This window comes from Heliangelus exortis, chromosome 2 (genome assembly GCF_036169615.1).
Source record: "Heliangelus exortis chromosome 2, bHelExo1.hap1, whole genome shotgun sequence".
Taxonomy (NCBI): Eukaryota; Metazoa; Chordata; class Aves; order Apodiformes; family Trochilidae; genus Heliangelus; species Heliangelus exortis.
Genome location: NC_092423.1, coordinates 48,071,561 through 48,088,370, shown reverse-complemented (window position 1 = coordinate 48,088,370; position 16,810 = coordinate 48,071,561). Strand labels below are relative to the sequence as shown.

The 16,810-nt window shown below is 38.3% G+C and overlaps 1 protein-coding gene and 1 long non-coding RNA gene across 12 annotated transcripts in view; both read left to right on the top strand.

Annotated features, from left to right (window-relative positions):
* The window catches only part of STARD3NL (STARD3 N-terminal like), an 89,132-nt gene that overhangs the window by 71,355 nt on the left and 967 nt on the right, over positions 1–16,810 (top strand). For 4 of the 11 annotated variants that reach the window (XM_071736032.1, XM_071736028.1, XM_071736029.1 and 1 more), the window contains exons 2-8: positions 5,248–5,544; positions 7,850–7,927; positions 9,830–9,907; positions 11,564–11,617; positions 11,720–11,837; positions 14,286–14,384; positions 16,435–16,504. In XM_071736032.1, coding sequence (XP_071592133.1) covers positions 5,320–5,544; positions 7,850–7,927; positions 9,830–9,907; positions 11,564–11,617; positions 11,720–11,837; positions 14,286–14,384; positions 16,435–16,487 — 705 coding nt within the window. In that variant the 5' untranslated portion in view covers positions 5,248–5,319 and the 3' untranslated portion in view covers positions 16,488–16,504. Of the gene's footprint in view, positions 1–3,190; positions 3,478–5,247; positions 5,545–7,849; positions 7,928–9,829; positions 9,908–11,563; positions 11,618–11,719; positions 11,838–14,285; positions 14,385–16,434; positions 16,505–16,810 lie in introns of those variants that run through there. The other 7 variants (XM_071736031.1, XM_071736030.1, XM_071736034.1 and 4 more) reach the window with 5 other exon arrangements.
* LOC139792530 (uncharacterized) lies at positions 12–2,365 on the top strand. The gene is made up of 2 exons (XR_011724301.1): positions 12–337; positions 1,972–2,365. It is a non-coding gene; the product is annotated as an uncharacterized lncRNA (long non-coding RNA).

Sequence of the window (16,810 nt, the reverse complement as noted above, 5' to 3'; positions counted from 1 at the left end):
AATTCCAGGAGCTTCCTGAGGACTTGGACTCAGATGTGTTTGGGCTGCCCCAGGGCCATCTCTGGCAGCAAACCCAGGAGGATGCCCCCTTTTATAGTGCCCCGGGGCATTGTGACTGCTGCTTTGCTGGTGGTGCCATTGTGAGATGGGGGTGATGGGGACAAACCCCATGCAGAGCCCCTCCCGCCACAGCCCCTCGCCCCAGGGCTTCCTTTGGGAAGGGCATTGGGTGCTGAGCCTGAGGCAGGCCCTGCCCTTGGAGGCCATGCTCTGGGCACAGCTGCTGGGTGTCCCTGATGCCTCCTCAGTCTTGGCTCCCTGTGACAAACCCAGTGCTGTTGCTTTTCTCTCAGGCTATGGCAGAAGGCTTATTTCTGTTGCTGTTACTGTTTGTATCTGGCTGCTGCTCTAAGAAGGCCAGCTACATCGTGCTCTGCTTTTTATTTATTGATAGTGTTCTGGGCCAGACACTTCTGGTAAAATGCACCAGTGGTCCTCTTGCTGTGACACAGATCATTAACGTTGAGTGGTTTTCTATTAGTTGCAAGTTAGACTTTTTCAGGATTAATTTTTTTCTTTCGTAGACGTGGTATGTGGAGAAAGAAATATTTGGCCTTTAGTGATGCTGACTTTTGTGAATTACTAAATTTGTAGTTCACATAGGTTGGTCATTTTTGGTTTTGGTGTATTTGGGCTAGAAAGTGGTTTTCTTGATTTCTGACGTTTATGAATTCTCAAGGGTCTAGGCATGAGTTTTTCAGGAGTTTCACACATTTTTTCTAAGGCTTTTTTTAGATCCATTTAGATCCATTTTAATACCTGTAATTATTGAAATGTTTTACATGATCAGGCATATTTCTAGTGAGCAGGATTAATGAATATCAGTGAATTCACTCAGGAAGCACAATACTACCAGTGCTTTTGCAGAAGTTTGGTGACATGGTAATGGGAAATGTTGTGATAACAGAAGCTGTGATTCCTCATGTTTAACCAGCAGCTTAATCCCGCAGCTTAGCTGAGTCACTTTAAAGGATCACAGATGTCTTGTTAGTTGAAAAATGTTGTAAGAGTTTACCTTGTGTTCTAAAATGGATGTTTGTTTTTTTTTTAAATACTGTCTTCCTGAAGCACTCTCTAAAGGATTCCCAGGGCTTGAGTCGGAGAAAACTTTTGCACCATTTTGTTGACTAGGTTTTGAGGGGGCTGATGGAATGCTGTGTGTTTCCCACAAGTAGATCAAATGGCCAACATATTCGAGGAAGAATCTTGCACTTCTGTGTTGTTGAATTGGAGAAATCAAACAAACGTCTCATACATGTTATTGTATAATAAATCAGTATCCTAGTTGGTGTTTGAAGCAATCAGAAATTAATTGCAACTTAAATATTTGAACATTATGGTTATAATACCAGTTACCGTATTAAGCTCTGGTCTTGTAAGGATTTTTCTGTTTACTGTGACCCATAGTGTGTTGCTGCAGACTAAACAGGTAATAAAAGTAGTAATGGAAGGGTTTCTATCAGGAAAGAAATCCTTTGCTAAGGACAGGGAGAGGTAAAGAACTGGTGGGTTTTCTTTATCTCCTATATGAGGAGACCATGGCAAGGGAGTGCTTGATTGGTTTTTTTTTTGTTTTGTTATGAACGGCTATTACTACTGCTTAAGTGTTTAACCTTTTCTCAGGAAAGACTTTGTTTTAGTAGTGAAAGGTTGTGGTTTTCACAATACTTTAGCATCTTGGCCACTGTATTGGCTGTATCATCCTGCATTTCTGATTGAAAATTAAAAAAAAAAAAAAAATCCAATTTTTTTTAAACCGTCACAGAAAACTCTTAAAGGTGGAAATTGTTGTGCAGCACTGTTGTCAGAGACTTACATAAAAGGTGTTGAGGGTTTGTTTTCAGTAGGTTTCAACAGCAGCTGTAACACAGTGTTACTTGGGGTGTGTATGGCTCCCAGTGACAAACCCAGTGCTGTTGCTTTTCTCTCAGGCTATGGCAGAAGCCAACCCTGCAGCCCAGAGACCACCTCTAATAGCCAACAATTAGCAAACCATCTGCTAGCACACACTTTGTGGTTAATTAGTTTGCAGGACTTTTGCAATGAGTGCAGAAGGGTTCCAGGCTACTTTTCTTAATGTGAAGAATCTCAACACTTGAACGCAAGCTCAGTGTGACAAGACAGACCATGTGTCCCCGTGTCCAGACGTGATTCTGAGAGATGAGGAGCCAGAGCAAGGATACAGATAAATTCCCTTGCCCTGATTCCCCTTTCTATGAAATTCCTGTATAAATGGCACTGATGGCACTACCACACGCGAAGTAAAATAAATAAAGTCACATCTTTTAGCCAGTGTAGATAGAAATTTTTCTGGAAGTGCTGGTGTTTTATTTTTCTTGAACACTTTCTTGGCTTTTCTGAGTGTGGCCACTGGTGGCCTGCTCTAGGGCTTGTATCTCATCCCAGGTGTTTTCCTATGAGCACCATGACACAGCAGGGCTCTTGAGGGGGGCACTTTTCAGTACAAAACAAGGGCTGTTTACAGCACTCCAGTGCAACCACTCTGCTCACAGCCTCAGGTTCAGGTGGCCCAAAGCTCACTGTAGCACTTGAGACACCTGCCCAAACACAGGCCACAGACATCCTCCTCCTCTAAAGCCCTTTGCCAGCCATGGTTTCAGGCAGCTGCTGTAGATATAGAGGAAGCTTTAAAGATGTATTGTGCTTGGCTGCCCCTGCCGGGTGCTTTTGGCTGGCTGGGACACAGGCTGCTGGAGAGGGAATATCCAACATTGCCTCTGCTCTTTAAAACTGTCCTGCAGAGAGGGAGATGTCATTCATGAGCAGCACGTTTGACATCGTGGGAGCACTGCTCTAACACAGACAATATTAGCAGCATTTTTTTAAGCACAATAGCCCTTTGCTTAGTTTTTGCACTTGCCTGTTTTGCAACTCCAGCAAAGGAAAGAACAGGGTCATAAGTGCTGACTGTTGATTTCCACTGGCTGGAGATGATTTTGCACTCAGTCTGTCCTGTTCAGGAGGAAGTGCAAATGTTTGGTACTTCCTTGGCGTGAGCCTGAAAGGTCAAGTCCACCCAGTGCCCCCTTCCTAAGGAAGAGGTGGAAGCCCACCCAGAGCCTCCTTCCCTCCACAGGGCACCCAGAAGCCCTGCACTGGTCCCTGTGGGGCTGTCAGGCACTGAGTATGCAGCATCTGCATGAGCAAACTCCACAGTGCTCTGTCAGGCTGGTCAAGTCTTTCAAGGACCTTTATTGCTTAAGAAGAAATGCTGATGTTTAGGAAACTTTAAATTTGGACTTGATCTCCCATGTGTTTTCTATAAACACCTAAAAAAGGCTGAGAAGGATCAAGTAAAGAGAATTCTTTGTCGTCTCCCTTGTTTTCTTCTTAAATTTGGATTTGGATCCCCCATGTCTTTTCTCTAAACCTCTGAAACAGGCTGAGAATGGACAGGTGAAGAGAATTCTTTGTCATCTCCCTTTTTTTATTTTTTTTTTTTTTTATTTTTTACTGCTTATTTTCAGGTGTGATTGACTGGTGTCTTTCTGGGCTACCACTCTGGTAACATACTTTCACTGGTTTTTTTCTCCCATTTTCAACTACATGAAGCACAAAGCTTACAGATTTCTTGAATGGGATCTCTAGTGTAGGGTGTCCCAGTGGGCCAGAAACAGGGAAAAACGTCATGAGTTTGGGTAAGCTTACTTTTTCAGCCTTATTCAGAGCTCAGTCCTTCTGATTTGTTATATTGGTGATTTTAAAAAATCTTCTTAGGCTCAAATGTTTCTAATTGAGGCTCATCAGTGTGCTGTCCTGAGAAAGTTCATCCTAAAGTTGGAGAATTCATCATCCAATAAACATACATCTTCTACTCTTCTACTCTACTCAGCTCTACTCTGCTGTATAAAATTGTGAGTCTGATTCTACTAATGAAATTAATTGCAATTTCTGTTGTGAGGAAGAGAGGACAAGATAAATGGCAATCTTTCAGAGCTTTTAAATTAATCTTTTCTTCAAAGGAGCAACATACGGATCCTTTCATATGGACTAGTTATTAGAGGATGCAATGAGATCATAATTTTTCATCTGCACTTCAGTGTGCACTTTAGTTACTATTTACTAATAACTAGAAAATAATTAATTTGTATGTTTTGAGTGGACAGTCATTTCAGATCATGTGGTTATTACAAATATAGGAATGTGATTTGTAGTGTAAAGTTCAATGTCTGGTATTTGAAACAGAGGAATAGAAGTAATTGCAAAAGAGTTTCTGATAGAAAATGTGTTACCAACATGGGTTAGTCAGAGAGAAGGAGGTTCCCTGGAATTCTTAATGTGGAGTAAGTCTGTGTTGGCATTCCTACAGGCATTCCACAACTTGACTGACATGATTTGTATTGCACAATGCATAGCTTCATCATCTGAGTATTTTGCATCGAGTTAAATTTTTTTAGCATTTCCTTGAAACATTTATGATCTTTTAGTCAGCTCGTGCTTGAAGTTTTAATTGGAAAAAGGTTCTTGTGGAGTAATTATGTAGTGAATTGTGCATCAAACGGCTCGGGCTTTATAAGAAATTTAACCAAAACATTTTTTCAAAAAGCCTTATAGGCAGAAGAGACTTTGGGTAATGGCATCACCTTTAAACATTGGGTTGCATACAGTTTTTCACAGAGACCCTGTCTGGCAATAGAAATTGTCATAGCAATTTGTGTGTAGAGCAAATAGCAGTGTATTTGCTTTGTAGAATAATTACTATGGTATTCAGGATTCTTAATGGACTTTGGTTGTGTCAGCTCTGAATGTCCGAGTAGCAAACACTGTCATTTTTCCCGAATTGTGTATGGAACTTCCTTTAAGTTAGAAGCATTTAAATCAGAACCATTCAAGATGCCCATCATCCTGCTTTTTGTTCATTTCCATTGAATGATCTTACTCTTAACAACATGGAGGAGGGAGCCTTCTAAGTCTAGACAATATTCCCTTATTCCTACCTGTCTAACTGAGCATTAATCAATCCTCTTGCTTCACAAATCCTCTTGAGAGATGGATGAGATGGAGAGAACCCAGATATATCATATTACAGAAACCATTTGTGGAGCCTGTTTGCTGAATTCTCTTTGTTGTCACTTTAGCAAACAGAGAACTGACATGGTCAGATGAAATTACTGGAAATTCGGGGGTCTGGTGACTAATATCTTCTGGTTTTGTCTGTTTTTTTAGAAATTCTTCTTATATGGATCAGCCTTCTAGTAATGGTGAAACTGGAAGAAGACCTCTCTAAGGAAACCCAGGATGAATCGGGTGCCCGGTGACGCCGAAAATGCTCACAGTAGCAGTGTGGAATCCTGTCCTTCCTTGCGGGATGTCCACTCCATCAACCCCACGCAGCTCATGACAAGGATTGAGACATATGAAGGCAGAGAGAAGAAAGGCATATCAGATGTCAGGAGGACTTTCTGTTTGTTTGTTACATTTGATCTCTTATTCATAACCTTGCTGTGGATAATAGAACTAAATGTGAGTTGTCTTTTCAGTAGCCTTTGACTTTATTAATTTATTTATTCTCTTCGGGAGTAGGTAATAAGCTTCTCATTTCTATCCCAAATTATGTGCTATTTCTATCTCTTTAAATTAAAGCAGCTTCTTTCTTTTAAGCTTTCATGACCATGGTATTTCTCAATTGCCTATACTTTTCATCATTAGGATACATTGCTTATCATCTTCTCATCACTAAACTTTTTGATGTTCCTGTAATCTGTGAACCCTGCTGAGCAAACCATTGGGAATCCAGTTATCTTTGCAGGCTGCAAGCAAACAAAAATGTTACTGTGTGACTTTGGATTTGGCAGAAAGTTTTTATTTTTTGTCAGCATTCCGTCACAGGATAAATAACCTCCATTATTGATCCAACATTATGACATCTGGGGAGCTGGCTTTTTAAACAATTAATTGATAAAGTGAAAAATACAATTGCTGATTTAATTTGAAAACACAGACTTTGTTTACCTGGGTGCTGTAATTTTGAGACTGAAGGTCTGTTGTCTCTCTACTTGGAAAGACTGGACATAAATTAGCTTGAAAGGCAGCATAGTGTTCTCATGCATTTCAGTTTTTTAGGCCAGTTTCTCAACAGGTTGTTCAACTAAGAAGAGCAGAGTCCAGTTTTTTATCTTCTGTCAGGGATTCAGAGCAAAGATTTCTATATTAGTATTCTCTAAATATATAAAAATCGTTATAGAAAATGCTGCCAACTGATGGTGTTTTATTTTGAATGCTGCAGCATTATGGGATCTCAAAGTACTGGCAACTTTCTTTGTGAAAATCTTTGTTTTAAGGAGAGCATATTATGAACCAGAGTCCTACACTGCCACATGTCAGCAAGAATGAAAAAGGTTTTTGTCTTCAGAAGATATAATATTAGAAATCATCATTTGATATATGGGATCTGACGGATGGTTAAGCTTTTTTGCTCTGGTTCTGAACTATTTTGATTTTTGAAAAGTCAAATAGCACTTTGTTAAGACTGTCCATCAGTGATATATAAGTAATGGGACTTCAGAACAGCTTCCAGAATTCCTGCAAGTATTGTTTTCTTTTTATCTCTGTTATCCAGTGTGCTTAGGTATATTTGGTGTTTAAACACTTCAGGGAGAAGCTGTATGACAGTTTGAACAAATTCTGAATCAAGGCAGTTCTCTGTTCAGAAGGTGTGGGGGAGAAGTTGATCTTTATGCTGGAAATAGATGATCATACCTGATGCTGTAGTGAATCCAAGGCAAAGCTTTCTGTAGAAAGTTATGTGTCAGGTAGACAGAGGGAGGGACAAGAGAAGAAATAGAAGTTGAGGTTGGAGTTGAATAATCTCAGGAAAACACTGCCCTACAGTACAGTTGGGGAACATTTGCAAGTGTCTCAACTGTATTGTTTTGAGATGGTGAGCATAAGCTGTTGGTGTGGTACCTCCTTTCTTTAAAATGATGAAGTAGTCAAATTCAGTGTTGAAGACTTTTGTTCATGTTGCTTTCCAGTGCTTTACATAACTCTTCCATGCAGTGCTTACTTACTGCATTTAATATTAAAATCAATAGGATATGAACACTAAGCTTTTGCTTCCAGCTAAGATACATAGTACTCTCATACTAACCCAATACATCCTAAATAATTTTCTTTCTTACCCAGTCTGAACTGGAAAGTTGCAAATCCTTACACTGGGAGGAAATGCAGTGGCTTAAGATGATGTAATTTTGCAACCCCTTGAGAAAATGAAAATTAAATTTGGTCATTAGTTATTTGTGGGAAAATAATTTAATAGTTGCAGCTTCTATGTTTTTTTACAGTGGGTTTTTTGCTCAGCTCCCTTAAAACAGTATGTTTGCTGATCAGGAAAAGGTCTGGAGTTTTAATTCAGTTTTCTATGTGCTAACATGTGACTAACTAGAGCTAGTTTCTCAATGGCTTTTTGATCAACTGTTTTGATCCCCCTTATGAGACATAAAATACTCTGTGGATTTCTGTAAAAGACCTTAATTTAATAATTTCTTCTTCCTTCAGCAACTTGTTTGCTTTTATTTTGGGACAGATGGAAATGTAACTTACACAGGCCAGGTGATAATCCTAAATGTTTTCACTTTGAAAATTGTATATAATAATGAAAAACAAAGAAGAACACTAATCTTGAAATTTACATTCTTAGCATATATGTCCCCTGTACTTAGTTTAATGGTCCTGTCAGTGGGGAACTGTTAATTTTACCCTTTAGATTTGTGTGTATTTTTTCAGTAACTTCTGATGTAATGCTGTGTGTGTTTTTTCCTTTTTTTAGGTAAAAGGAGGCATTGAGACTACCTTAGAGAAAGAAGTCCTACAGTATGACTACTCTTCTTCATATTTTGATATCTTTGTAAGTGGTTTAAAAAAAAAGAAAAAAAGCAGCAAAAGTATAGTTATCTCACATTGCATCTTCCACTGATGTTTCCTAGTTTGAGTCCTGTGAAAGGGTTCATCTTTTTATGATAATTTAAACCTGAAGGGCTTGTGTCAGATTTCAGCTGTCAAAGGGGTTGCCCAGTCCTGCTATGGCAGGAGGCTCATGGAGCCTGTGGGTAATGATGCTTAGGCACACTACATTGAAACTTCTGCTTTGGGGGGCATAGAAGAACAGGTTAAAAACTCAGTCAAGGACGTGAGAGAAATGTAACATAAAGATAATTCATTAAAGACAGGATCAATAGTCCTCCAGCTGTAAAATTGTTTTGTTTAAACCAGTGTTTTTGTCCTTCCACAGAAATGTCAGTTGTACTGAGAAGACACTTGTTGCTAGTTTGGCCTGTAGAGCTCAGGCTTTTTTCAGATTTCTGTCTTTTAACTAGAACAGGTGCTTTTTTTTTAACATTGTACTGAAAACAGATGATGTGAAGTATGAATCTCCTTTCTATGTATAAGCACCCTGGGCACATGGGAGGAGCTCTTCTGCACTGGGAAATGTGTCTCTCAGTAAGGCTGTGGCTCTGTAGTTACAGTGCATTTCACACTGCATGGACCAAGTCACTGATGTCTAAGTAAAAGCTGTTTCTTTACAATTCTTCTAAAGGGCCCCCTGTGTTTGCAAGATCATTAATTCTAACAGATCTTGTTTGCCAAGGTGAATTGGTTTGGTCTCAGTCATTTTATATTGATGACTGTATTCAGAATCTCTCTTTTAAACTTGTGTAAGAAATCATCCTGGCTTCTCCATTGGACCATTTGCTGATGGATAAGATGGTGGATACAAACATTTCATAAACTAGTAAACTGTGCTGTGTCTGCCTTTCTTTGATCATTTTTCTGGCAGCTTGTCCATGATACACCTTATTGCAGAAAGCAAAAAATATTATCTGTGAAAAAAAGTAGACTTTTATTCCCTGGAGAGGCACTGAATTCTGCCAAATGATTTTTGGGTTTATACAGACTTTCTTCTGGTTTTGCTTCACATCACTGAAACATATGTTTGCATAAGATTACTTGGATTCATTGTACCTCTGGCCATGCCTGGTTTTGATTTCCTTAATTTTAAAGTGTTTGTTTCACATTTTTTTAGATTCTGAACACATTGTTTAAAACAAGTTGGAGGCAATCTTGTATCAAACAATAAACAAGGAAAATGAGGGCTAAGGTCCCTAATTCAGAAATCTCACCTGTCTGTTATTGATTTTGTTTTCAGGCCTAGAAAGACCATAACTTATTTTTCTTTACTGCAGAATATTTGGAACAGCTTGCTATTGCAGGCCTGTCCGTAAAGAATAATTGATTGTTGCAATGTTAATATTCAATAAATAGTAAAAATACAGTAAGTAGAAAACTTAAAATTAAAAAATTCTTCCAATTTTCTGATTACATTTTTGAAGTCCTTACAGTTTAATGATATTCTTGTACAGTGGCACACCACTAAGATCATTTAGATACACAGTGATGATGGATTAACTGGGTGTGCTAGATTTACCTGCTCAGGTTCTAGTCAGATAAAACAATCATGAGCATACTTTGTGTAGCTTTCTTATGTTCCTAACTTACTTGTGGAGTTGCATGTGCTTGCATATTTGAGCCTTTGTAGGCATGTGATGAGTGGTACCTTTTGCTTTACGAGTGGGAAATGATGTTCTATTTCTGTTTCATAAGCACACATTCAAATTTGTTTCGCAATAACAGAACTTGGGTTGTGCTGTTTTCAGTTGTTATGTAAGCAGTTAGTTTCAGTGAGCTGAGAATCTTGTGGTTCTTCTGTGTTCTGAATTAACCAACAAATATTTTTTTCCTTTCTCTGTAGCTACTGGCAGTCTTTCGGTTTAAGGTGTTAATACTTGCATATGCAATGTGCAGACTGCGCCATTGGTGGGCAATAGCTGTGAGTAGTAGCCAAGCATAATGGAGTTGTAACTAGAGTGGATCAAACAGACAAAATCTTGGATGCTTCTTAACACTTCTGTGTTAAGAATCATCTTGATGCTGTATATAAAAATTTGCTGTACAGTAACAGGTTAACGATTTCTGTTCTGGAAGATTTGTAGCCTAAAGAAAAGAATTTAACAGCACTGTGGGTGTGGTCCTTACTAGGTATCATGTTAATAAAAATTGAAGATTTGTTTTGAATCCAGTATGTATGGCTAGTCATAACTGCTTGTTACCTCTGACTTGTTAATAAATGTTTCAAATATATTTACATTTGAAATAGTCAACTAAAAGAAGAATTGGCATTATTGTACCAGAGATCCACCTGTCCACTAACTCCCACATCCTTAGCTTTTTAGACTTCCAGGTGCCACCCACTGACCACTACCACCTTTATGTTCCAATACAAAATGTTGAATATACATCCTGTAGGCAGTCTCAGTAGGTTGCAGCAAATATCTTCAGTGCAGCTGTGCTGTGTGGATGAGAAAAAATGCAAAACTTGGTGACAAATTCATACCTCCACCAGTCAATACTACAGATTGGGATACAATAGGCATATTGCTGGGTTAATGCATTGTAAATCTTAAACTTTTTTCCCTGTGCATTGTCATAGGTGCATGTAGAATGTGCTCATGTGTAACTTGCTTCAAGTGAATTGGATGTTCAGTCATCTGAAATTACATGCCATGATTTTTTTGAAATTGTGTTACAAGCATGGCACAAACACATACATTAACAGTAGCTGTTCCTCTGGTTGTGTTGAAGTCCCTTGATCTTAATTGTGCAGATATTTCTTCCAATGATATCCACGACTAGATGCACTTATTTATGAAGTGGTGAGAGTGATCCCATCATGGCACTAACCACTAGATCTATAAAGCTTCACTGAAGGTTTTGTAAAAGCCATTAATCTTAAAATCCTACCTGTGCTTACCAGGAGCTAATTAGGTTCTGCTATTGAAGAACTGCTGGACCCAAATGCACTAATAGAATTAGAAGCTTTGCTTAAGTGACCAGTACTTATCCACTGCTTCTTGGGTTTTTTTCCCAGATATTTTAGGCAGCTTGCCATTTTAAAAATATATCAGGGACTATCAAGTTTTAGAAGTGATTAATTTCTCACAACATCAGTATGTGATCAGTGTATGATATTAAAATCTTAATTCAAATCTACTCCTGCCAAGATGATTTGTTAATTGAAGTTAAAGGATTTTGATGATAGTTAACAATATGTGGAGACATTGCTGTTTTGCCTTCACCCAAACATTTAGATAGATTTTTTTATTTATTTAAGGGGCTTGGTGAATAAGAATCTGCTTCTTCATCATGCTTACAGTGTAATCACAATTTATGTAACTCAGCATCAGTGTAGCATCTAAATGGCTATGTGGAAATCAACATTTGGAGATGTCTGTATTAAATGATACATTTATTAAGAAGGCTGTTTTAATAACATGTTAAGTAAAGCATGTCATACTAGTTACTTTTTAATAATCTATGATCTTGCTCTTTTTGGTAAATATTTAAAGTTGCAACTGATAGATAATGGCAAAAATGTGAAAGTAAATCCATTTATTAGGCTTAACTAATCTTACCCTGTCTCTTTCAGTTTACAACAGCAGTGACCAGTGCCTTTTTATTAGCAAAAGTAATTATTTCACAGGTATATATTCTAATCAAATGTTTGGTTTACTTTTTTTTTTTCTTGAAAGCAAGATTCATCAGAGTAATTTCTGTAATGTTGTGTGGTTTTGTTTCCTTCAAGCTGTTCTCACAGGGTGCTTTTGGCTATGTGCTGCCCATCATATCCTTCATACTTGCCTGGATTGAAACTTGGTTCTTGGACTTTAAAGTGTTACCACAAGAAGCTGAAGAAGAAAACAGTACGTTTTTGATACTTACCCTAAATTGCTGCAGTTTGACACTTATTCCCATGCTATCTGGCAGAAGAATGCTTCTTTCAGCTTGTCAAAACTCAAAGAGTTTGCCACATTAAATCATGTGGCACTGTTTTTCTGGAAAGGAACATAAGCTTCCAAAGAAATGTTTCTTTTAATTAACATAGGGAGGCAAAATTAAAAGTTACGAGGGCCAGGATCAGCAGTTTGTCATAGGAATGTAAATAATTTTGCACATGTAAGGAGTGAACATTTAATTGACTTGGGCTTGTAAGATTTTGTTTTCTGGGAAATGCATAGAATAAGTGCCTGGTTCCTCTTCTAGGATGAGCAGACACAGTAACTAACTAAGTCTCACTAAGTCTTCTTTTGGGGTGGAACAGAGAAAGCAAGGAAGCGTTGTGGAGAGCCTGCTTCATGCACAGACAGAATGAAATCAGAACAAGTATGAATTTCAGCCTCTTCAAGATGAGGCCACAGGTCATCTGACACTTAATGTATTCAACTAAATAGAGAAAACCCATTGATTTGGTTGAAAGAGAATTTTGCTGGAGTGGTGAGGAAAAGAAAGCATAGATCTCTGCTGCAGATGTTTTTTTACTTTCAACAGCAGGAGAGTAATTATATGACAAGTCCATTTTTTGTTAATCATTAAGTATTGTCTGTAATAATCTCAAGTATTGTCTGTAACTCTGTTGGAAGGGAATGTTTGCCTGTCAGGTATAAATGAAATCTTCACACAGGCATTGATGTCTTCTTTTTTTAGTGCTCTGAAATGCAGTCTTTCTACTATAACCCCTTCTTTTTTCCACCACTCTGGGAAAAGTTGGTTAAATTAGTACAGTAGGTTTTGCCTAGAGAAAGGAAAACTCAGGATAACTTTTTTTTGAGAGAGTGAATTGTTGCACTTTTAAATATTGAATATTAATAGCTGAAGAAAGTATTTGGTACATACACATATACATACTTCATGGTCACATGCATAAAATTGAGATACTGTTGCTAAGTCCCAGTGGGATTTAGTGCCACTTTCTTTTTCTACATTCCTAGTGAGCTTGAAATAGATGGCATTTCTTTAGAATACATGCTTTTTAGTTCAACTTTTTATACTTCCAAAAATATTTTAAGCTATTAAGTCAAGCAGATGTTAGATGTACTTTAACTGTGTGGTGGTACTTAGTGCCTTATTTGCTTTAAAACCTGATAATGAAAACAGATTTTAATAGTTTTTGCTTTTTGACCAGGTATTTTTCTCTCCTGTTTCTAGTGGGAGTAGAAGCCCATTTTCTGTTACTATTTTGGTTTTTTTTTAAAAAAAAAAAACAACCCAGCAAAAAAACCCAAGCACAATAATTTTCTGCCTAATGCAAAAATTTAGAGATATTTTGTCTCAAACTTTAAAAAAACAGAAAGGAAAAGAGTAAAAATGGGAAATACAATCATTCCACTGCAGAGGATTTCAGGCTTTAAAAGCTTCTGTGAGCAGAAATGAAAGCTAAAATCCAACCAGTATGTGTCTTCCTAGCATCTTATGACTCATTGTTAAGTATAAGGACTTAACTTCCTCTTTCAGAGACAATGGAAATGTAAGAATTCTCCTTTGGGGACTTCAGGCTGGTTAATAAGGTGAATCAGTATGGAGAAACAGAGTTGAGTTGGAGATATTTTTTTTTAATAGCTGCTGGCTACCTCAGCTACCTTCTGATTCACTTTACTTACCATTTCAGTTTAAGTTAGATCAAGGTTTTTTTTCTTTTTTTTTTCCTTCTTTCCCATCAGTCTTCATGTGGCAGAGAGTAGAGGATGAAAGTTCAATACCCTCACACTGACCTAAAATGCCCTCATTGCCCTGTTATTATCAGAAGACTTGGTGATGGCAGGAAGGACAAGATGAATTAGCTTCTTTCCCAGCACAAGCCCTCCCCCCCCTTTTTTTTTTTTTTTTCCTGTATTAAACACACCAGAATGACCCCATGTGATTTCCAAATAATTTTCCTGGTTTTAGATGAAACTGAACTAAAAGGAGTTGAAGGCTGGAGTAACTGGGTATGTTGAGGCCGATGGGTGAAAGCAAGCCATTAATGAGAAGTCTTACTTGGTTGTGCATGGCAGCTCACTGATCATTAAAAATACACAGAATTTGAGTTAGCCTGTGAATATTGATGAGTTTACATATGGGATCCTAATCATGCACTTGCATGTAGTAGAAGGAAGGATTCCTTAGTTCAGGTGTATAGTACCTCTGTTTTGCTAGTGTCTCCTCACCTGCCTGAAGCCATGCGATTTAAACACTTTTTTATATGTATTTATAGAAGTAACTTGTTAGCAATGCTAGTTGATAATATATCAATCTTTAAGATTCTTCACCAATACTTGATCTTTTATGTGATAGTATCGAGGATCTGGGTTTTATGTTTTGTTTTTTCTTTTTAGGATTTTTGATAGCACAGGATGCTTCTGAACGAGCAGCTCTTCTTCACCCAGGAGTCTTCTCTGATGGGCAGTTCTATTCTCCTCCTGAGTCTGTAGCAGGTAGTTATGTTCATGTAGTGAATGACTTCTTGTATTCACATTAAATACCTGCATATTTCACCGCCCTCATAGGGTAAGACAAGATATGGGCTAAGGATAAAAAAATAACTTTATAAAATTAAAAATGCACTTTACAATTTTAAAATAAAATATTGGTTTTTATTCAGTAATTCAGTTTAATTACCACCTAGCAGATGAATTGCAATACGCAAAGTTTGTGGGGTGCTGACATGCCCTAAGAGTGTTAAAAACAGGGTAAGTCTGAAAGAAAATGGTATCAAAACTGAAAGGAAGTGGTTATTTGTTTCTGCTATTGATGATCTTTATGGATCCCTTCCAACTTGAGACATTCTATGATTCTGTGATCTCTTGCCTGCTAGCAGGAGTGTTGATGTTGCAATGCTCTATTTAGTCCAGCCTAAACTTGGAGCATTACAGTATTTTAGGAAAGACAGTGAATCTGAAACTGCTGTAAAGCAAACTGAAATTTCAATCAGAAGCTCTTTTCCTTTCTCATAACAAAAAGTGCTCTCTGTAGAAAAAGAGCTGTGTGGGTGTATTGGCTGAAGGCAAGTCTTAATTACATTTTAACTCTGCATATCATGTGCTTTGTTCTAGTTGAGCTATGAGCCAAGTAAACAAACAAACAAAAAAGTGGGAGTACTGCAAGGTTTAAGAATGTGTTTGTAGGCATTTTAAGGAAATAAGTAATTATGGATTGAGTTATTTGAGGACACAGTGTGAACCCCCAAAGCCGATCATAAAATGTAAATCTCTTCAGTAAATCTGTGCTGTAGTAGGTAATATATTTAAAATATTAATACGTGGTAACTGCTACAGATACATTTGCCTATCTTGCATTATGGAGTTACACATGTTGTTGATATTTTTCAATTTAATGTCTGTAACCACTATACCAAGCTGCTCAGCAACCATAAATGACTTAGAGCTCCATCTAGGGATGACTAAGCATCAAGACAACCTCGAGTATAACATGATTCAAAGTGATTTTTTTTTTTTTCCCCCTGGTGGGAGTCTCATTTCATAGAATTCATAGAATCATAGAATTGGCTGGGTTGGAAGGGACCTCAGAGATCATCAAGTCCAACCCTTGATCCTCTACCGCTGCAGTTACCAGACCATGGCACTGAGTGCCACATCCAGTCTCTTTTTAAATATCTCCAGGGATGGAGAATCCACCACTTCCCTGGGCAGCCCATTCCAATGCCTGATCACCCTCTCCATAAAGAAATTCTTTCTAATGTCCAATGCATGGGGTGATTGACAATTTCTTTAGTCTTGGCTGACAAGGACTGACTGCCACCTCAGACGTGGGCATCTCTGGTCTGGATTGGATCTCCAGAACCACAAGGCAGCACTGCTCCCCCTGCTTGCTTGGTATCTTCTTCCTCTCTCAAGAAAAGACTGATCCATCAAGCCACCTCCTGCAAAGCAGTGCCTCCAGCAGGAGCTGTCTCTGGGCATGTAGCCCTGTCACCAGCTCACCTTTTCTTGGGGGGGGGACTTCCAGGGCTTTGTCACAGTGGAGAGCTGAAAGCAGAGAGCTGGGCTGGGAGAGGCAGAGGGAGCTGTTTGGTCTCTGGCTTGGAGTGAGACAACCTTTGGCAGAACATGAGATACAGAAATTATTACTTTGTAAAGCAGTATTTCTGGCTGCCTTGTAAGTGTCTTCTGAACTTGTCTTCCAAAGGGCAGGATGTAGCACATGGGAAAATATGCATGTCAGTGACCAAATGTGGCATTGATTGTCCTGAGTGTCTTGTAGAGAAAACTTGAAGAACTTCCAAACTGAAACTGTTGACAGGTTAGGTATTTCAAGAATTATTCCAGTGTTGGGCTTTGGGTTTGATAACTGCAAAAAACCCCAAATCTTCAATGTGAGACATCAAAACATATAAGAAATCTAAAATAAAAGTAAATATTTTTAAAAGAAATAGTTGCCTCTTGATAAACCATTACCAGTGGTGGTCTGCTTCTTTTTTCCTTCTTTTCTCAGCTAAACTAATAGAATTCTCATCCTCTTTTTCAGGATCTGATGAAGAATCTGAAGAAAAACAAGACAGTGAAAAACCAGTTGTATAGCAAATATGAAAAGGCAGGTAAACTCCTTTGCATAGAATCTGAGTATTCCTAAAAATATTTTTTTCTTCTTAGTTCCTCCCCAAATAATTTAAACAGTGGCCCAACTCCTAGGAGTTCATCATCTTTGAACCCAGTCTGTCCATCTTAGCAACCTTCAAGAAGGAAATCCTGATGGGCTCTTGGGAGCCTGTGCTTGGGGTTCCTCTGCTGCTCAGTTGTGGTCTCAGAGAGCTGTTCTGGAGTTACAGTGTAAAATGATGCAGGCTCTGGATGGAGCACCTCCAGCATTTATTTGTTGGCTGTCCTGGAAATGCCAGTGGTGT